At 46.0% G+C, this 22,457-nt stretch overlaps 1 protein-coding gene across 3 annotated transcripts in view; it reads left to right on the top strand.

Moving 5' to 3' along the window:
* PTPRN2 (protein tyrosine phosphatase receptor type N2) overlaps positions 1–22,457 on the top strand; it is a 634,777-nt gene that overhangs the window by 516,485 nt on the left and 95,835 nt on the right. For all 3 annotated transcript variants that reach the window (XM_085050284.1, XM_085050285.1, XM_085050286.1), the window contains one exon: positions 12,397–12,609. In XM_085050284.1, coding sequence (XP_084906410.1) covers positions 12,397–12,609 — 213 coding nt within the window. The remainder of the gene's footprint in view (positions 1–12,396; positions 12,610–22,457) is intronic.

Genomic DNA, 22,457 nt, shown 5'->3' with positions numbered 1-22,457 from the left:
TATTAGCAGATAAGATAGAAAGAGCAATATCTGTGTCAAAGGCAGAAAAAAACCACATCTTGATTTCAGATCTCCTGCAGATTTGCAGCACTGGCTACTATTCTGAAAATACTTTTTCATATGTTAACTGTTCTAGTTTGTTTTCATCTCAGGAAAGAAGAAGCAAACACCTTTTCCATTACAATATTAAAATAGCACTTTAACAAACTAATCTGCTGATGTTACAGTAGAGAACACTGATACCTCACAGTTCTCTGAATTCTTGGCACATACAGTACTGATGCATAAAAGAAGTCCAGCATTTCAGTGATAGCCACATTTTGTTATAACAAGATCACAGTGTAAAATCGTGCATTTCTCATAATGTTTTAGCATTAAAAATGTTTTAAGTTGGCATTTTTATAGAAGCTTCTTAACCAGGCTTTCATAATAATAGTATTTAGTCTCATGGTAAAACTTAGATTAATATTTTTATCTATATTCTGTGAATATAAACTGAATCACAATGGAATTAAAGTTTCAATGCTGCATCTTTTTTTCTGTGAAATACCAATTTACATAAAGCCTCACCCTAAAAACATTTGCTACTGTGTTCCAGGTGCTATTTTGATTAGTTCTGTTGATTTATATTTGATTTCTTAGAATGAAGGGGGCAGGATTGGGTGCTACATTACAAAGACACTCAAAAGGTTCTGTGTAAAGGACATGTTTCAAAACACCTGCTGTGATTCATAAGATATTTTGAAACTTTGTCTTCAGTATTTAGTTTTCCGTCAGCTGATGCTGCTGCTCAAATATTTGAAGGATAGAGTTATTACTGAATTAGGTAGAATGACACTTTTTTATTTTTTGACATAGCTACTAACAAGACTCCTCTGTCTTGTCCTGTGCTTTATCTCAAGAAAGAAGTGCACCTGCAAATCTAGAACATGTCAGCTTTAATTAAATTGAATATTAAAAATGCAATTCATCCACTGGTCTTGTAATATTTTGTCTGAGGATCAGTAAGCATCACAGGCAAGTGGATCAGAGAAATCTAATAGCTTTGAGTTTTTTTAAGTTACCTGGGAAAATTTAATAAAGCAAAGTCTTCATTTGTTTAAAAATGTCTATAAATGCATCCAGTTTGATCTCAGTGGTTACCTTCATAAGCAATATATTATCAGAATGCCACTTTTACAGGGCTACATCAGCCTCCTGGAAGACTGAACTAACCTTTTCAGACTCTTGGACCTCATTTCACTAATGGGAACCCCCAAACACTTCTGCATCTCTTTCCTATTTAAAAATAAATAGTCAAGAAGGCCAAAGTTAACAGAACTAATCAATAGAAAAATTTGCATCTGAGTTTGTTTTGATGAAGCATAGAACTATTTTATTTATTGAAACTGTATTAATGTAATTAAAATAAATGGAAAATGCACTCTTTACTTAATTAATATTTTAAGCTGTCTCTGAAGAATAGTATGCAGCTTGAATTTAGTTATCATTTTTAAACTGCAAGACAGATTAATTAGATTCAAATCTTCGCCAGAATGAAATAATTTTCTTAATAAAGCTAAGAGCTCTAGAATTTACTTGGAAGTAGAATGTGTCTGTTGTTGATCTTCACAGATGAGCATGAGAAGATAAGACATAAAACTCAATATAGTCTAGTGGTTAAAATCCTACTAACTTTACTTTTAAATTATGGTCTTAGGTGTTGGTTTTATTTATAAGAAAGGTGTGGTGTTTTGAAGACATGGGAGTTCTGCCTCTCAATACATGTATTCCTAAAGTAATTTAAATTAATGTGTTACAGGAAATTATTATTTGGAGAAGATGTTTTGTTCATAGGAGTGAAGCAAATTCAACCTTGATTTTGAGATCCACATGGGCAGAAATCTGTGGAAAATCCTCTACAACATATTTGGATCTGTATTTGAGGAGCAAAGCTCCAAAAGATAACTTATAAACAAAACAACAAATGAGATTAAAGGGTGTTTTAGCTTCATCATACATGCTTTAAAAGAATGAAAATCCATTTCATGCTGTACATTGTACATGCATGTGCAGAAAGAAGTGGCTCAACTTTGAAATGCAGACAGATCTCTAGTCAGAAATCAAAGTGAAATGGTCAGTGTGGTTTTCAGTGCCCAATTATGAAAATCAGATTTTTAGGGAGTCCTGACAAACACTGGTGGTTCTGAGGCAGGGGTTTTGTTCTATGCAAAATGGAAATACGTTTCAGCATCATTCTCACTGAAATTGCAAGATTTAGAATATTTTGAATTTAGGCATAGTTCAAATACAGCTCTTGAATTTGGATGAATGTTAATGTGAATCTTCAAAATACCAGTATTTTTAGATGCGCTAAAGCCAAAGAAACTGTCTCAAAGTAATTTATACTTTCAATGTCAAGTTTTTTTCTGAGAAAAAGACATGAAACTTTCTAGAAAATTTATAATGAAATGCTGCTGCTATCAGGATTTTTTTTTGTTTCCCATTTTTAAATTAATTAAATCATATGTGAAAATTTATCAGTAAGTCAATTCACAAATATGTGAGTAACACTTCTATAGAGACTTTTAAAACAGATCTTAAGTCTAAAATTAGTGAATAATTGAAAATTATTTCTTTTATCTCTCAACGCCTTCTACATTTTTAATGAATAACACATTAAACAATCTATGTTTAAATAATTTCCCCCTGTGGCATAACCCTCACAGGTATTTGCCATTGCTTCAAAGGTCATATTTAGAACGTGGTAAAAGTAATGACAATTACATAAACATAAAAAGTATTTTAAATTTGACCACAAATTTCACAAAATCTCACTGTTAAAAATATATGTTTTAACTTGAATTTTGGTGTCTCTTGACATTTGGCCCTTCAAATTCATGTTCAACCCATTCTGCACCTGACAGTTCTGAAAAGATGCAATATTTGCCCAGGAAACATTAATGAATATATTTTTAAATACGAAATACAAACTACAAAGCTAATGGAAGTATTTATCAGTTTCAGACAGTTCATTAGAAGGATCAATATGCAAACACACGTGTCCTTTTAATGAAATCTCTTGGCGGGTTCATTTATCATTCAACTTAAGCAATGCAGGTTAGTGAGCAAATTATGTATGCTGTGGCTCTGCCGGGGGCAGGAGAGTATCAGGAGGAGAGGGGTGCTCAGGCTGACAGACTGACAAAGCAATATGTTCAAACCATGCACTACAAACGTGGCTGAGGAAATGTTGGAGGAGCCAAATTTGTGTTAATCCGTGGGAACGTGAAGGATTTTGCATGAGCAGAAGCCAGGTGAGGAGTACCTCTCCTGCCTGGAAAGCTTGTTGTCAGAAACGGTGGTGATGTGAGGAGCATCTTCCTCACCCGGGAGTGGGAGGGCTGGGGGCTGGTGGGAGGCTGCTGGGGTGAGCCCCTGGCACAGCCACTCTGCGCCTTCTGGACACGGCAGCACGACCCTGGACAGGGGATGGCGATGGCATTTCGGTGCTGTCCTGCAGTGAAGTTGAAGTGCAGCTCTGGGGCAGGGCGGGGCGATGCTCTGGGAACTCGGGCGGCCCTTGGCCTTCCTTGGCTCCCCGGACAGGTGCGAGTGCCTCACCCAGGTGCGGCTGCCGAGGGGCGCTGGAAGGATGAATACTGTCGAGGGGGAAAGGGGGAAAAGGAACTGCTACACGGCGCTGCTCCGGTGTCCCCGGGACAGCCGCGGGAGCCAGGGCCCGGTCCAGCCGGGAGGGCAAAGCCCGCCGGGGCCGGGCAGGCGGCAGTGGCCCCCGACAGCTGCCGGGACAGCAGGGGTGTGGGGAGAAGGCTGCCTAGCCTGTCCATCCCATCCCATCCCATCCCATCCCATCCCATCCCATCCCATCCCATCCCATCCCGCACACTGCCTCCTCCGCCCGGTCCCACTGCCGGGGCCGCTCCGCGGCTGGGGAAGGGGCGGGCAGGGCTGGGGGTCCCTTCCGAGGGGAGGTGTGTGCAGCTGCCCCGGCTCAGGACGGTTCTGCCCGGGAGCACCCCCGGGGCTGCCGCCGCTCGGGCCGGGACAGGCCGGGGCACAGCGGCCGCGGCGGCGTGAGGGCGGGACGGCTGGGGAGGAGAAGGGGAAGGGGAAAGGGAAGAGGAAGGGGAAAGGGAAAGGACTGCCCGCCTCCTCGGACACAGGAGAGCCGGCTCTGCCCTGCCTGCCATCCCCAGCCGCAGTGACAACGGGAAACAATGGGGCCAGGGAAGCGGGAAGGCTCTTCACCGGCGGGGGGATCGGAGGGAGCTGTCACCCGCGCCCCGCAGCCCCCCTGCGGCTCCCCGCCCGCCCTTGTCCCGCTCCCGCAGCCGGGGCACTCCGTGGGCAGGAGCTGTGGGGTGCCCCGCAGCGCGTTTGTCGGCGGCATGCGGGAATTTGAGGGAGATGGGCAAGACTGCGGGGTCGGTTTCGTCCTTAGGGTCGGTGCTGCCCCGGGCACCTGCTCGGGAGCGTGGCTTTGGCTGGGAGTTAGGGGCACAGCACAGCCCTGCTGCCCGCACCGGCTCTCAGCAGTGCCTGCAGTGATGTACCGAACTGGACTTCGTTATTGTCCCGGGGCTGGCCGGAGAACCCTCCACCTTCCTAATTTCGTGTGTGGTTTGGAGAACGAGGACGAAAGGGGAGAAAGTTTGGATCTCCTTTGCTTGGCAATGAGTGGATTTTTTTTTTTTTAAAGGAGGAAAGTCTTTTCAGGAAGAAGCGTTGTGGGCTCCTTTGCCGTATTGTGATGCAAAATTATTTGTAGCTTTTCCTTGCTGTCCTTGTTTGATTTCATTTTTGGCTTTCTGTCATTGTTCTACCCTCCACTTCCATCTTGCAAGAGAGACGCCAAAAAGAATAAAAAAAAGGAAAATAAAAAGAAAAAGATGGGGGAGGGTGCGCTTAAAAAAATCAACCAAAAGAAAAAAAAAAAAAACAAACCCATAACAAAAAACAAAACCCCGCACATCCACAACAGAAACATCCACAAACAGCTTTTCCAAATGAGTGACACAGCCCGTGTCCATTCATCGCCGCACTCCGGCGAAGGGTTTCTGCACAGCCCAGACCTCCTTAGCCAATTGCTGCCAGCAACATGTGGAGGGGAGGCATCGCTATAGCAACCGGTGGATGGGCCATGTGCGGCAGCCGGCAGGGGCTGCGAGCGGCCCGATATAAGGAGGGCAGCGCCGGGGCGCGCCGGCATCCTCCGCCCGCGCCCCGCGGGGACCACCGGGCCGCTCGGGGCCGCCGCCTGGCCCCGCCGCACCGCGCCGGGAGGCGGCTGCGGGCTGCGAGGGGCGACCGCGCCGGCCGCCGCCTTTGTCTGCGCTGAGGAGGGGCGGGGGGGGAGAGGGGGAAGTTTTGGCACCGGAGGAGGATTGCTGGAGCCCGCCGAGGTGCGCCGAGCCCTGGCAGAGAGCGGCCCGTCCCGACACGCCGGCAGCAGGTACGTGCGGCGGAGGACGGGGTCGGGGCAGAGCCCGCATCTCTGGGGCGGCCCGGCCGGGACTCGGGAGAGCCTTGTGCGCGGCGCGGGCTGCGGGGGCGGCCGGGATGGAGGCAGCGGCTGCCCCGGCTGGGGCCGGGCCGGGGCTCCGCGGAGCGGCGCGGGCGGACGGAGGGGGTCGCTTCGCCTCCGCGCGGCCGCCAGAGCCCTGCGCGCCCCCGGCCGAGCCGAGCGCAGCCCGGGGGATGCCCCAGCGCGGGGCCGTCGAACGGGCGCGGGGCGGAGGGCGCAGCGGGCCCGGCGGGGCGAGGACGTGTCCCCGGCTCGGGACCCCGCGGCGGGTGCGGGCGTGCGGCCGCGGAGCCCCATCGCCGCACGGGGACGGCCGCGGGGCCCGGCTCGGCTCGGCTCCCTGCGAGACGGGGCGGCTGCTCCGCCGACGGATCCGCCGGCTCGCTTGCTGGCACTCGGCTGTAAGGGCGCCTTATCTAATCCCTGAATTATGTGCCTTCAGCATCAGCATTAGATCAGCGCTGGCGCTGCGGCTCGTGTTTCTCTTGCTAGCTGAAGATATTTGATTAAGCTCGGCTATCGCTGACCGTCCTCTTGGCTCGGGCTCTGACACTGTGTGACTTAGACCTACCGAGTTCCTCTCTCACCGTTTTACTCTGGCTAACAAAGCCTGGGCTGCGGAGGAAACCTGCTTCCTGGTGCACCCATTCTGCTGATTTGCTTAATTGTCCCCGAGTCCTTAGAGGCGGGAGTCGAAGTTTCTTCACTGTGGTTTCTTCACCGTCCCCGCACCCTCCTCTTCTTGCTGCCACCTCAGAGGTGCACTGTGCGGCTTTGGACAGGATGGGACACGCTCTCCATCTCCAACTCACCTGCCTCTCCCACAGGCACGGATGTGGCTGTCCGGTTTCTTGAGTTGTGTGTTATCCCTACGGTGTCTCAGTGAAGCTGTAGGCTTTTGTGCTTTACTCTTTATCTAATTGCTGACAAAAAAATACCAAGATCCTCAGGAAAATCTTGAAGCTCATTGAATTTCCTCTTTCACAGCCTTATTCCTTCCATGCCACAAACTTCTTCGGGGTGCTTGGACATTCTGGCATTTCAGCATCACCTTGTAGTGGGATTCAGAATAATAGCTCTAATTTCTTGTAACTCTAACCAGAAACTTCACTTCTGTTTGCCTTTAGGAACCCAGAAGAAAATATCTACCATTGATCAAGGGATCTTTGAACTCACTGAATTCTTGATTGTATTCAGTCATTGTTCATGGTATTAATCCTACTAAAAGGTATAGAGACGCTCCAGAGTGCTTTGTGGTGTTGAAGGTTGTGGAAAGATCATTGTACCCCTACAGATGAATAGATCTGTGGCTCTTGCAGTGACCTTTCTCAGTGATTTGAATAAGCTGCAGTTCCCAGAAATCCATCTGCCTTTTGTGTTTGTCGATTTGTCTAATCTTTCCGACCCCTAAAAGAAGCAAAAAGTACCTTCCCATCCGATTTCATCCTCCCGAGTAAAAGCATTAAATTGACCTCGTTTCAGGTGATGAACTGACATTTGCTGAAAGTGATCCTGGCATCAGGCGAGCTTTCCGGGGAGAGAAGGAGGGGGTGTGAAGAGGGAGTCAGAAGGCAGCAGCCCCAGAAATCTCTTAGTAACTCTAAAGATAGTACCTTGAAACACCAACAAGTAGCCTGGACCAAGCAGCTTGGGAGTGCAGTGCTGAACACAAGGAGTGTTACATGCACAAAAGGTGAACATCCCCAGGCCCTGCTGCCCCAGCCTAACCTGTCTGGGAGCACAGTAGGGGAGGAGACACAGCAACCAAAAGTGAGGGAGATGCTGCTTTCCCTTCTGTTTGTTTTCTTACTTTATGAAAGGTTAAAAAATCTTCTCTGTAGCTTTCCTGGGGACAGATTACGGTAGCCAGGCTCCTCCTGACGTAAAGTGTTTCTCTGGTTTTCTAGTAACCTATCAAAACTGAACCAGCAGAGTGGATCCAACCTATGTCTCAGATAACCTCTGTGAGAGGGAAATTACTGGAAGTGAATTTAAGTTTAGATTTATATAAATAAACAGACATACACTGATGTGTGTGTGTATATATATATATGAACACACACACACTTAATATATATATACATATATATGTGTATATATATATGTATATATCCATATACATATATATGTGTGTGTATATATATATGTTTGTATATATCCATACACACCCACACACATCCCTTTCTCAATGCTTTCTATATAAGGAAATAATACACATATCCTTTATGTTTTCTTTTAAATGTGGCTGCAACTGTTAACACAGGATATTCTTAAGAAAACAAACAAACAAACAATGGACCAAAACTTATTTTAGTGAAGTTTATTTTTAAGACTAATGATTTTCTTGTAGAATTCTTTTTTTCTGCCTAGGTACTTTTTTTCCCTCCTTGAATGGCATATTTGCAAGTACAATTTCATCTGCACAGAGGAACAATAGCTTTCAGTTGCACAAAGGATTTCTCCCACCCTGAATCCAAACCACAATGCCTCTTGCTCTGATAATAGCTTCTGAAAAGATTTTGTAATGCACAGAATTAATACATGATTATTTCCGCCTCACTTCTCTCATTTATTAGATTCTATAGTGAATTCCAAATTAAAAATAGCACCTCTTGAGTTTCTTAACGTTCTAATATTTTGAAACAAATCATATTCTGAAGTTCCTCTTTTTGCCCGTATTTACTAAGAAATCTTAAATTTTCTTATTATTGTTCAGAAACAAAACTGTGTAATATAAATGCAAAAATCGAAGCATGCAAAAATTGCAAAAAACTATAATGTTGAGTTGTTTAAAAATGAATTGCAGTGATTTTTCCATTGCTAACTGGAAGAGTGGTCAGGTGTAGGAACTGGCAAATTGGGGTTTAAATCTTTTTAAATTTATGAAGCAAAACAAAACCTCAACTTCAGTTAGAGTTTTGCAAGGACCAGAATCATGTCCTGTGTCCCAAAGTAAATAATGAAGTGTAATTCTGCTGAGGCATCTGGATGGTGAGCTTCCACATCACTGCATGGGGAGCTCCTCTCTGCTCTTACAAAGACTTTCTCCCACACTTCCAACATAGGTGTGAGAACTTATTTACATGAAAGCGTACATTAAATATTTACTGACATTTCCCTGGAATTCGTTTGAAATGTCGACTGTTCTGCTGCATCATGGGATGACACCGCGGAACAGGACGCTGCTCTTTGATTAGAACAGTGATTTGTGACTCCAGTGTTATGGCTGCTCTAGTTAATGACTCACTTTTGGGTGTATATAAAATGTGTTCTGTCGAGGGACTGGGAAAGCCTACATGAGATCAGACCTAAGCATTTTTGTTCTTTCGTCTTAAAAAACCCACAGACCCTCATAGAAACAGTGTGCTGGAAATAAGCACTGTGTGTGTTAGGTGTACTGTTCTTTGCCTTCTAGCATTTAAGCTGAGGTCGGGCTGTTTCAAAGCAAGTAAAGACTGGATGAACACCTCCAAAGCCTCTTCATTCAGATTCACTTTCTAAGCCATTCATTTAGGAATTAGTTGTTTTTCCTTCATTGGGACCCTGTGATACTCCACACTTTTCAAAGGAGAAAATCATTCAGAAGAGTGTCAATACGTTCTGTTATATGAAGTTTAAAAAATGCATAGTTACATGTAGCTGAGTTTAATATTTAATTGCGTGTACTTTATGTGGTCTATTTATTTGCTAAGCCTTGGGTGGGGAGGTAATTTGTTTTTCTTGTTATGCAACAGCTATTGTTCCCCTTCCACCCCAGCAGGCACACGCACCATGGCACACGCACCATGGCAGCCCCAACCAGCACAGGGAGAGGTGTTCTGCTTTAAAAGACATCCGACTGTAAATGTCAAATTCATAAATATTTAAACACTTTTCTTTCAATTTCAAGTCAAGGCTGACAGGACGCCTCTAATTAACCCTGGGCTCCGTTTCAGGCTGGGGCCTTATTGCAGGGAAGAATCAGGGGGTTAGGCGAGGTGGGGAAATCTGTGCTCCTGGCTAGAGGCAGCGGGGGCGGCTGGGGGGAGAGGTGGGAGGAGGGAGCGAGCTGGTAACTAACACGTCGCATTAATTTCTACCCGTTTCATAATGTGATGTTTGGTCAGGCATCGAGCAGGATGAAAGTGCAGCAGGGTTTCTCCGAGCGCCTTGGGGACAGTGGGGGCTGTGTCCTGATGGGACGTGCCCGGGAGCACCGGGCCTGGCTGCCCTCTGCGGTTCCGAGTGTCCCCAGCCCTGAGCCAGGGACAGCGCAGATGCGCGGCCCGGAGCCGGAGCCGGAGCTGGGCGATGGGGCTTTGCTGTCCGGCGGTTCCTGCGGGACGGCGCAGGGGACATCAGCCGCTGGTCCCGCCGTGTGTCCCGGGGCGGCGGGGGGCTGCCGAGGCGGCCCGAAGCACCAGCCCCGGCAGGCAGGGAGGGGAGAGCGGAGTCTGCCGGGCCCCGACGGCGGCGGCTCTGGAGCTGCTCCCCGTGAGGCGGGAGGGAGGAAAGGAGTGGGAGAAGGGCCGGCGGCTCCGCGGCAGAGCCCCTCTCCCTCTCGGGGAGCGGCCGTGCCCCTTGGCCCTTCGCCCCTGCCCATCTCCTCCCGGGGCACGGCGGGTCGCGGCACGGTGGGCGCCTCTCCCCCTGGACGTGAGGGGCTTTGCAAGCCCTCGCCTGCCCGAAGCCTGTCACAAGGGACAGGGCAGACGCTTACCGAGGTGTAAGCAGTGCCGAACGCCCTACGGAAGGTTTTTAACTCTCCCCCGTGTTTCAGGCTCCCAGGTGCAGCTGTACGCTGAGAATATGTCGGGGGGGACCCGTCGAGCAATTCTTTTGTCAAGGGCAGCCAGCTGCGGGGACGGCAGCCCCGGCTGTGCGGGGAAAACTGCTTGGCAAAGTTGGAAGCAACATCTAAAACCGCTGTAACTCCGGTGGGAGAAGGAGCCTGCCGCCCTTTCTCTTCTACATGTTTACTCGGAGCTTTTGACAGCACTTTGCTCCCATCATTGTCATCGTTTCTCTAGCTTAGCCCTTTCCCCGGGTGCTTGGTGCGGCTGTGTCACACGGCATCCTGAGAATGGAAATCATTTAAACCGTGGTAGAGAAAGCAGGGAACTAAGACTCAGGAGCAGCGGCCGAAACTGCCCGCCAGCCTCCTTCCTCCCGTCGGTGCCCCGGCGCCCAGCCGGGGGCCGAGGCGGCCCGAGCCGCCCGATGAGCGGGGTGTGCCGGCGGGGCAGTCCGGAGCTGGGGGGCTTGTCCGTGCCTGGCCGAAGGGGGCCAAACACCGCGGCCAGAAGGATTACCGTCCCGGGGCGCAGCGCTCGGGGAGGGGGCGCCGGCACTTCGGCGGGAGCCGCCTATTGAGATGCAGATCGCGACCCCTGGCCCCGGGGGGACGGGACCTTTCAGGGAGATGCTAATGGCAGAGCGCAGCAGCCCTTCTCCCCCCCGGGGCCGAGGCGGCGGGGGCAGCGAGGCCGCGGCGGCTGCCGTCGGTGCTGCCCCTCCGGGTGTCCCCCGCCCGGTGCGGGCCGAGGGCGGCGCGCTGCCCCCGGGGCAGGTGCCCGGCTGGGGCCGCGGGGGCGGTGGCGAGGAGGAGGCGGCCCCGGAGCCCCCCGCGACCGGGGCGGGGTGGGGGTGCAGCCCCCTCCTCCTGGTGGCTGTTGGGATTTGGAGGAGGGGCCGGCCGCCGCGCAGGGGAGGGGAGGCGGCAGGCGCGGCGGTGGCTGCGCGGGCGCGGAGGCGGGCGGCACATGGCCGGTGGCCGCGGCCAGCCGTGTGCCCGCCCCCCGCCGCCCCGCCGGGGCGCACGGACCGGCCAGCCTCCAACGCGCGGCGCATCCAGGCAAGAAAATCCCGGAGTCTGACTGAACCTGCATTTCCATTAACTCAGCCTCAGCCCCGGCTAATCCGCAGCACTGAAGGCAAGGAGGCTAATTAATGACAAGCTTTTACAGTCAAGACCAGCGATAATTGCTTTGGTGGCCTTTATGATTACAAGATAAAAATGGACCGGGCCTGACATAAGAGCCACTGTGTACACTGCAAGACAGGAGGAAATTAAGAGCTGGCTAGCTGAATACGGAGCAGAAAATTACTAATAGAGGAGAGATAATGAATAGGCCGGCTAGGCATTCATGGGGAAAAATCCATTTTGTTACCACGCGAAATTAGGTGGTGGAAAGGAGTTTGCTAATTGTTCTCATCTTGTAGCAACCAGGACTGAGGCAGGGGCGTGCTTTTCAATTCATTTCCCTGGTAATTGTGAAAGGGGGAATGCAGGCCAAATGAGTCTTGCTGCAATTTGCGCGCCTGGTCTTTTCATTTTCATGTTGCGTTTTTAATTGTTGCTAATATAGCTTATAATGAAGCTAATGAGGGGAAATTATTGTACAACTTTTTAGCACATGGAGACAAGTGAAATGCACTAGAAGGATTCTCTCCTATTGCTGCAAAAATAATAGTAATCTGGAGGAGTTTGGAACTATCGGGGGTTTTTTAAAGCCGCTTCCCTCTACAACAGACAAAAGGAAGGATCGCCACCTACTTTTTTTTTTCTTTCTTTCTTTCCCTGTGTTTTATTTTGCACTAAGAAAAAAACAATGCCGGATTCTCCGTTGCTCGATGCGGGGCGCGGAGCCGCGGGGCGCTCCGCGGTGCTTGCGCGCATCCAGCGCGTCCGCCCCCGCCTCTCGCTAGTTCCGCCGGTGGGGAGGGAGGGCACGGAGCGGGGCATGGCAGCGGTCCTGTCCCTGTCCCTCTGTCTGCCTCCCTCCCCTGCCGAAAGTTAGCGCTGCCGGGTGTTCCCCCCGACGGGATCCCCGCTCCGCGCTGCTCCGCGACCGCGCAACTCAGGCGCTGCCTCTCTCTCCTCCCTGCAGAAAAGCAACGTCCCGCCGCTGGCGCAGCGCGGGGAAGAGGCAGAGTCCGCGAAATTCCTCCTCCTCACGCTCCTCTCCCTCGCCTGCATCGCCGGGGTCCTGGCGGCGTCGGGGGTCGCCTACTGCCTCCGCCACCGCGCCCACCACCGCCTGAAGGAGAAGCTCTCCGCGCTGGGCGCTGACTCGGGCTCCGACGCGCCCGCTGCTTACCAGGTAAGGACCGAGCTCGCCTCCTCCGGCCCCGGTGCCCGGCAGACCCCCGGGGGCCCTTCTCGCCTTGGGAGTCGCGGGGGTGGGTTTGTTTCTGACGCTTCGCCCCTCCCGCCCCCGTTCCATTCATAGTCCCGCGGATTCGGTGTAGCAGCTTTTTACTACTGGGTATTAATCTTGGCTATTCTGGTAGCTGCTGTAAATTCGTGCGTAATTAGAAACGTTTAAAAAAAAAGAAAAGGCGAAAAAAAAAAAGCAGCCCTTGCCATTGAAATTCTCAGAAAAACAACATTAATATCCATAATCTGTCACCCCTGCCACTATTAATAACGAAAAATCTTTAACATTTATGAGGAATGGATTGCACGGTTATCTGAAGATGTCTCTCTTTTTGAGTAATCGACTTCTTCAGGGTCTGATATGAAAAGAGCCTTTGACCCGATCTGTTGCCACCTTCTGCCATTATTCAGATAAAATGAAATCTAATGCTGATAGATGGGAGGTAAACCAGGACTGGTTCTAGGAGAACAATGATAGCAGATGTGTACCCAGTAATGCTGGAGGACTGCACTCGGCTTCTCTGAAATAAATCAGAAGCCTCAAGCTTTCTCTTTCAGTTTCAAAAGTGTTGGGTGGAGAGACAGTGCATCTTCCTGAAGTTTGTTTTAGATCATATGGCACTTATTTCTTGGCATGCTGTTGGTGTGGTAATGCATGTGTTATGGTCATATACCACACAGCACTGCTCTGCTTTTTGAAAATATTTGGAGTGTGACCAGGAAAAAGAATCTGAGAATGTGTAAACACTGTCTCTGTAGTATTCTCTGTCTGTTGTGCACTCACAGGGCCTCGCTAATGGCACTTTTCTGTCAAGTTTTATTTTACTTTCTTGTTCTGCTTAGGATCAGACATTCTGGCCTTTCTGTATCCTGGAGCTGAGATAGATTCAAATTGGCAGCTGAGAGTCATATGGGAATAAACTCAGATTTCCTCACAAAGTTTGGGTCTGTCTGTACGTCTTATGTGTTAAAGATGTAATGTATTAAGTATATCTCCACAGGCTGGGTCTAGAGAGAATTAAGTACAGAATAATAAATATGAATGTTTCTGTAACAATTAGTATCTTCAGGACTGGTTTTGATTTTCACTTTAAAAGAAACATTTACTTTAAAAAAAAATCATTTAATTACATCTTCACATTTAATGACTTCCAAAGCAAGACAGAGTGAGAGCAAGAGTATTTCCAGTAGACAAAAATAAATGAGTGTTCTCTGGGATAGTATGAACAAAACAGCAGTCTATCAGTTTTGTTGGCCAATGAGACTGTGGCCATAAATATTTTTGTTTGATTTTAGTAGGTGACTTGCTGTTGGCTTATTTAAAGCACAGAAGCAGTAGGTAGGCTTTTTCTTCCATTAATTGTGAACACAAGAATTTTTAATTTTTTTAAAAAGCCCTCCAGGTTCCAAAACCACACTTGAAACTGAATTTGTGATAATTAACAGGACAATCTTCCTACTGACAGCTCTAATTAATAGTATCTGTAATTAAAATCGTGCCCTTCCAGCAGGAAAATTGTTTGAATTTCTTGGAGTGACCTTTTTTGCCATTTCTCCTGGGAGTGTAGTGGTTGATATTGATTTTATAATGAGCTCGGTTTGTTTAATAAGAATCTGTAATCCAGACTCTAAATGAAATGTGTGCTTCATTTTTTCTTCACAGATTTATATATATTTTTAAATCTTCATATTTAGATCTGAGGGCGACATTTTCTTTTTAAAAACAACAACAATGCTTTGAGGTTGCTGCTCAGTTTTTCAATAGCAAGATTGTATTAATATTCTTTGTTCCTGACCTCTGGGCCCAGTCCTAACCACCTGACTTCTTAAACATTTCCACTGGGTTTTCAAGAGAACTGTAGTCACGAGTGGGAGGAAAAATGTTTTTCCTTAAATACAAAGGTTTCTAAGAGCTTGGCTCTCCTCCCATGGAAGTAAATGGGAATTCTGCCATTTGTTTCAATGGCAGCAGTAGGAAACCCTAGTATAGGCAGACAAAATGCTCAGGCAGTTTTGATGCTGCTAAGCAGCATTTTATCAAAATGAATCACTGAGCCTGGACCTGAATATAATAAACTATTCACATGGATTTGAAGAGAAATAGGATTGAGCCCTATTCGCATTGTCAGAATCGCCTTATGTTGAGCTGTGTTAAATGTAATGGATACCTGGAGTGATGCATGTTTTGGATAACATCAATTAGGTCTCAGAAAGGCACCCACTATCTTTTTCCTCATCTTCTCTGATACTCATAGGGGAGTAATGTAACCTGTGTTAATATGGGGGAAGGAAAGAAGCAGGCAGCTTTCAAAATTGTACCTATTTGGTTCTGTTTTGTTAAATGTTTCGCAAGTAGCAACTCAGTTAACTGGATGTATTTTAAAAATATGAAATATTTCTGTGGCTGCTGCCACTAGGCTTTAAAGCACGGTACTCCAATGTGTTGCTGTTTACAGCTGATGTGACAATTCAGATTTTATTTTTTTTATTTGAAGGGGGAGAAACTGGTTGGTATAAAAGGGCCTGGTGGCCCAATGTGATTCAGAGAGAACACAGAAATATCACTTCGATTCACGTGCTTCTCAAAATGTCAGTGGTTTATATCTTCACATAAACAAGACTGACCTAAATTTTCAGCATTTAGCAGAAACATTTTTCATCCTAACCCAGTTCAGCCAGGAGAGTTCATTCAGGGTTTTACTCCTTCCTTACTCATCCTGTGAACTTTGAAGAGTTTTTTCCCATGGCTTGGTTGTTTTTTTTGTTTGGTTTTTTTTTGGGGGGGGGATTGTTGGGTGTTGTTTTCTTCCCTCTCTGGTTTGTGCAGTGAAATGCCAGCTTGAGAAGGGGCCAAGAGGCAAACCATATTATCAGGGAAACAGCAGGTTGGCTGCTGAGTCTCCCCCCACCCCACACTGGAGGCGTAGCACTTGTCATGCAGCATCACCCTCCCTCAGGCACGAGCAGTCCTTACACTTAACTCCTAACACAAATATTTCTTGTGTAACTGCATGAAGAAGGGACCTGTCTTAGGCAGGACAACCAGTACTGTAGAAAAGTTGAAGCAATAAATAAAATCGCTGCTGATCAGCTGCCAGACTTGGTTCCTCAGGTGTGTGGTGAGGCAAGCAGCTGGCCCTGCAAATGTTGAAGTAGGGCCTGGGAAGCACTATTGAAAGACTAAGTAGCAGGAGGAAGGACAGATACACACTTGCAACTTAATTCATCTCTGAATCACTAAACAACAAAATTACAGGCTGGTTTAATTAGCCAGTAGCTGAGGAGCTTTTCAAAATTAATGGAAACAGTGTGTGTTGTAAAACGTTACATTTTATACCTAAAGGCGGATGGTTCTTGTGTCTCTCACAAACACGTCTCCTGTCCTTTCAAAGCACACGTGTAATGATTAGATAAGTCAGCGTTAGCATTCAGGGATGACTAAAAAGAGGATCCTGGTGCCTCTGCAGAGCCCCGGCGCATGCGCTCACCTGCACCCCTGTTCTTAATTGTTGCTGGCGCTGCTTTGATCTTCTTTGAAAAGCAAGTTTAGCATTCTGCAAGCCCACTCTCTGGTCCAGGAGATTAGGGCAGAAGCGTTTTAGGAATTTTCAGCAGACGCTCTTTGATTTATTTCGCCGCACTGAGCAGATTTTCTCCATGCACTTTGAAGAGTTTAGAACATAACCCAGAGAAAAGCGGGCATTCAGGCAGCAGGAGCGGGCGGCAAGCAGGGCCACTGAGTGCACATCTTACTTGTCACTGCTCCCATTAGCGAGCGATTTATTAATGTAATGAGGGTGCTCTAGTGACTGCTACTATTTAGGGATGCTCTGTTTGATTCAGGGTGATGTATTTGTGAGTCCAGCTGAACCCTGCCTTCTGACCCCTGTGTGGGGGAAGCTGGGGTGTGCATGTTAAATCATCAGCATATTTTATACTTTGCGCTGCAGAACTTTCCTGTGAGCATGGTCTTCTGCATCGCTGAGAATGCTCTGCAAAACGTTGCCCATAATGGAATTTAAAGGCAAAAGTTATAATGCTCTGAAGCTGGCTTCAGCAAGCTTGCCTTTTAATTTTTTATGTCAATAACATTCTTTTTAATTTTCCTTCATCTCAGCCAAAAGCACTTCCTTTAAAAAGTGAAGGGGAAAAGACCAAACAGTTTACAATGAAGTTTCTTCTTAAACTGCCTGAAATATTCAAGGTTGCATGCAGATGGATTACATCATCAGCTGTTTTAAAAACTTGTCCAAATACGTTGATTTGGCAGGCATATAATTGTAAATTAGATGTTAAATTCTACATTATTACATGTATTGTATTATATATAAATTATATATTTCTTTGTCAAATACAGTGTTATTAATTACATGATCTCCCTGGATTCAAAGCCCCTAAGAACTTCCCCATGCTCTTACAGATTTGATCCTGCTGGTATTTTTTTATTAGAGATGTTAAAGACACACTATTTACAACAATTACAATAAATATTTTGCTGCAGATATTTTAAAAGGCTCCAACTGAAAGAATCTGCTGGAAACAAACCCTCTACTTAACCATCATGCATGATTTGTGTGTTTAAATACAGATAATTCATTACCTCTAATATGGCTTAATATTTTACACTCTAGACTGAATTTCAAAAGCAAACTTGTTATTATGATATTAGACCTTAATATAATAGTAATGCTGTATACCAATGCTTAGAAAGTGGAATCTTGAGGACTTAGTGAAATGGGGGGAAAAAAGGAAAATTTTGCAGTTTTTATATATGAAGTTCTCAGTACTATTCCAATTAACATCAGCCTTAGGACCAACAAAAGCTGGTAAACTGGGGCTAATCCATACCATAAAGTATTACCTCCTATCTTTATAAAACTTTATTTTCAGTGACCCTCCTACGCTTAAGCACAAAGGATATTGCTGAGGATGAGGTTATTCAGTACATGAGTATTTAGTAAACATTTCAGAAGGAATACGTTCAGTAAGGATTTTGGATAGATGAAAATTTTGCCTTAAGGCAGAATGCTGTGAAGGGCTTGCTTGTGTTTTCTTCTGGGAAAACAAAGGGCATAACACATTTTTATCTTTTCTTTTCCTGTGTCCTTATTTAAAGAGGCAAAGAAAGATCATCTCATGACTATGTAAAGCTACAGGACAAACTGTAATTGTTTGCGATAAAGCACACACAGGGTGGCATATGAATTAGAAGAATTATTTTTCTCCATTTAAGGCTGCTTATTGTGTATTATGTGAACAATTTTGTCTCTCTTTGATTAGCATTTTGTCTCAGAATAAATTCTTAGGAACCTACAAATTGTATGTACAGTTGTTACATAAACCACTGTACTTCAAGGTGAGATAGCTTTCACAGTGTACAAAATATGTGTGACTACACAGAATTCACAGTAGAATTCACACACAGCAATTCTGGGAGAGAAGGAGTGGGGAGTGTTTCAAGGTGATTAGAAGAGTTTACCTTATGTTTAAACACTTCATTGAAGTCAGACAGTGGATAGCCAAAGCAGAGTGAGACAAAATGGGACATGTTGTCCAGATTTCACTTTTAGGGGACAAATCCAGATTTAACTTTTAGGGAATTTTATACCTATTAGTGTCCAGAGCTATCCACAATTCCTGTGCTGCAGTGGACTCTGTTTTTCACTGACCTTGCTTCCTGTGGTAGCCATAAAATTGAGTTAAATGGTAGCAGTGTTCAAAATAACATTCCAAAATAGTGTATGAATTTATAAATCAGCAGAAATTTATCAAAGTTGCTCAGTCAATAAATCAGAATACGAATAAATAGGGGTGTATTCGTTAACACAGCATTTAAAATCAACTTCAAAATAATGCTCCATGAGAAATGCCCACGGCTGAGATTTCAGAGGGCACTTCTGGAAGTGTGTATTTGAGCTTGTGGTGTCTGTGTTGAGGAGCAGAGCTCTCCTGTCCCTGCTGTGTCCCCTGTGCTCCAGCACACATGGCCCAGCCAAGGGGCAGCCCTGGGGAACCACACAGGCCATGGGAAAGGAGCTTATTGGGCTTATGGCTGATGGCTCTCCTCCTGCCTTTTCCATCTACATGAATAACTTCTGTACATTTCTCAGTGTTGGAGAAATGGACTAGCCCTTACCACAGAAGGTTTAACCTTCACAACACAGACCCTGGGCTGCTGCAGCAGTGGCAGTGCAGCAACACTTGGGAGTAAAATACTCTACATTAGAGCAGGCAGGTGAGAAAAAGGTTTTTTGCAGGTATGGAAGGAAAATGGACATATGCAAGTCCTGGAGTGCTTGGATGAGAAGGTGCCATGTGGGTCTACATTTTCATTAAAAAACCTTCTTTTTCTTCTGCATAGGACTAGTTTAAAGTGGCAGAGAGAAGGTGATGCTGACCCTCTCCTCTTAGCCAACTTTGTTTATTTTTCAACAGTATGGTGTTTGAACTTGGTGTTCTGTGAAAAAAGGACAAATGTGCCCCAAGCATCTGACAGTATAATTTCTGTGTATTTAGTCTGTAAGAAAATGCTAAGTAAAAATAGTAGGAGGTGAAATTAAGTTAGTGACTCATTTTTAATTACTGGGAAATCCAAAGTCCTTACCCAAACAGGCATTTCTTAGAAATTCTGCTGGAGGTGCTCTGGACTTGCAGGCTGCATCTCGCCTGGCAAATTTAACTGGTAAATAGTTCAAATGGTCCTGGCACCATTTCAGGTCAGGCCACCCAACTTTCTCCCAGTTTCTTATCAGAGTTATCACAGAAAAAGAAATAAATTCACTCAGCAGGCAGCTTTATTAATAATTTGGCTGTGGCCACCTGGTTTTAGAGGGTGAGAATTACTGTCGCTTTATCTGCTCTGACTCCCTGTCCTGGACTGCCAAGGTCCTGAGGATCTGGCTCCTGAGGATCTGGCTGCTGAGCATTCTGCTCCTGAGGATCTGGCTCCCAAGCATTCTGCTCCTGCTCCAGAGCTCCTTTCACCCATCCCTGTGGTGCCACAGGCTGTTTGCCAGCTGAGCGTGGGCTGGTTCTGGATAAGTACAATGGATTGTCTCCCCCTGGTAAATTGATTATGTCCCAGTGCCTGTATGTTATAAAGAAGCCAAAGATAACCACAGCCTTGCCTAATGGGCTGGAGAGTATTTGATTTGCAGTCCCAGGCTGTACATCATCTCAAGTGTCTCGATTTCTTTCTGGAATAACTATACTGTCTTTAGTGGCTTTTTTTTTTTCCAATGTAATGTAGAGGATAATCAGGCCTGTCTTTCCTACACGCTTCTGCCCTTTTTTCTGTTTCAGGATTTTCCTTTTTCTTTTGCAGCAGCTCTGTTATCATGTTTCAGATTTGACACATTCTTCTATTGTATGTTCTCTGAATGCTCAGCAGCTAACACTGCAATCTGACTTGCTGATCCTTTCATATTCCTCCAGAGTGCTGCACTAGAAGAAAAAAAATTCTTTTTAAAGTTTTTAACTGGAAAGTTTTGGGTTTTTTTTTTTTTTTCAGGATGAATCTTATAGCAGGGCCTCTGAAAGCAAGTAGAAATAATTTTGTGTACATAAAGAACTGTGGTAGATGATGTTTGTCAGTTCTTGTAGGACCATGTCGCCTGCGAGCAGAAACAAGTTGCAGTTTATTCTCTGAAGTCTGTAAGGTACATAAAAGCACTCTTCCTGCTGTTTTCTTCTTGGTACATCTGTTTCTCCTGCACACCAGCCTCACATGGTGGGCAGGGCAGTCAAAGGGAAGAAGAGGTCGTGCTGTGCTTGGCTGTGTGGGCAGAGCAGGTCCATGTCCTGCCCAAACCAGCAAGATCTTACCTCCAAGGGTCTTTGTCCTTCCTGCACTGTGTGTTTGTGCTTCACCTTTGGGAAGGATTCGAGGCTGACCACAGCCACCTGAGGTTTTACCCTGGAAAGCCCATATGGACTTGGCTGTTTTGTGGGACAGATGAACAAGAGTCTCAAATCCTCAACTTTCCTCTGCCTGTAGCCCTGTAGGGATTCTTGTAGGGATGCTGGCAAGCAGAATATTCAGTAGAGTGTGATGTTTTGCTTGTTTTATTGTGGTATAAACTATAAGACAAGTTTGGGTAGAGCAGATTTGAGATCTCCATGCTGCTCAGCTGCCCCAATCTTCCTAAAGGCACAAGTGAGAGATGCCACCCCAACCAGCCTCAGGAGTGTGTGTGACATGTGAGACATGCAGGGAGAGCCAGGCATGGCCTGTGTGCTGAGCTACAAGTCAGACATTGAGGATGTGATTTGTGTTCCCTGGACAAGAGGCTAAATTTCATTTCTCTCAACTGAGAAAAAGCTCCAGCTCCAGAGACGTGGGCCTCCTACCTAAGATATTTTCTTTCTCTTGTTGTTTTCATGCACAACAGAGATCTAAATGCTTTCTAGCAATTTAAAGAACTGTAAAAGACAATCTGAGTGACTTAATGCGCACCAGCAAGGTATGCCAAAGGACTGAGACAGCTCACCTGACTTCTTTGTGCTGTGGTTTTTGCTGTGATGGGTTCTAAGCTCTCATAGCATTAGTGTCTGTCCCTGTACTTAATTCAGCTGAGGCATTCCTGCAGCTCCTCCCATTCCCATTCAGGTTCTCAGCTTTCAGTATGCAGATACAGTTTTCATCACTTGTATTCTTAGCAAACAGCCAAAGCAAGACTAAAGAAAGGAGACTGTAAGAGAATGTTCCTAAAAGTTAAATCCTTCAAAGAAACAAAATTAATTTGGAGGGTGAGAGAGAATAGCTTTTGAATAGGAGAAAATCAAATTTAGTGTAAGTGGCTTATCCAGAGGAGAAAATCCATGAGGTTTTCTCTGGCTTTGCCAACCTATTTCTGTACTTTTTGCTAAAGACAAATGATTGATGTTTTATTGATGGTTGCTTGGGATGACTGCATTCTGAAGCACAGATTTTGACCAGGGTAATACTTTTTGTTTAATTTTTAATCTTTCATACTGATAAGATCCTGTTGAATTTCAGTGCAGCTTTTATTTTTCTGTTTTCCTGTCTAGCTGAAATAGTAGCAGGCTTCTTGATGATCCCAGCTTTTTCCTTCTACATAGAATTGCTGTTGTTTTGCAGAACCACATTCTGGCAGCATCTCAAGAGATCTCAAAAATGGCTGATCTTGCTCTCCAAAGTGAAAACAGCTAAACATTACCATGATAAAACTCACTTTTGGTATTGGGATTGCATGCTTACCTTGGCTGATTAAAATCACTTTTTCCCCTCATGAAAAGTTGCCTGGCTTGCACTCCATGCAGGTGGGAAGGCTTGTCCTTGTCCTTGGTCACACTGCCTGACAAAAGCAGAGGTGCCTGGTTTGGATGGGGCTACACCACCCATTTTCTAGTGCTGCTGATCTGAACATCCCCCTGGTCTTCAGAAGTGTATTAGGGAGAATATTCACACGTTGGAGACAATACTGATCTTTCCCACAAACTGCTAAGAAAAGAACGAGGGAAGGATGAAAAGGTGAAATTCACTAGGCTGGTGCCTTGCTGATAGTGTGGGGAAAAGAAACTTGGATTTTACGTTTTTTCAGCTTCTCAACTGGAGTTCGTTCTGGCTTTCTGGGAAAGAAAAATGCCTCGAGTGGAGTGAAATGGTGTGATTGGCTGGAAGAGGTTTTGCTGCAGTGGATCCCAGCAAAAGGTGCCAGTGACAGCCTATTCACATCAGATAGAAAGAGAAATGTGATGGAGCTGAATGTATTTTTGGGAGCAAAAATAATGTACACACATAAATTTATCTTATATAGGGAAATTTTGCCA

Source organism: Lichenostomus cassidix, chromosome 2, assembly GCF_008360975.1.
Source record: "Lichenostomus cassidix isolate B80296 chromosome 2, HeHo_3.0, whole genome shotgun sequence".
NCBI lineage: Eukaryota > Metazoa > Chordata > Aves > Passeriformes > Meliphagidae > Lichenostomus > Lichenostomus cassidix.
This window is presented reverse-complemented; position numbering and strand designations above follow the sequence as displayed.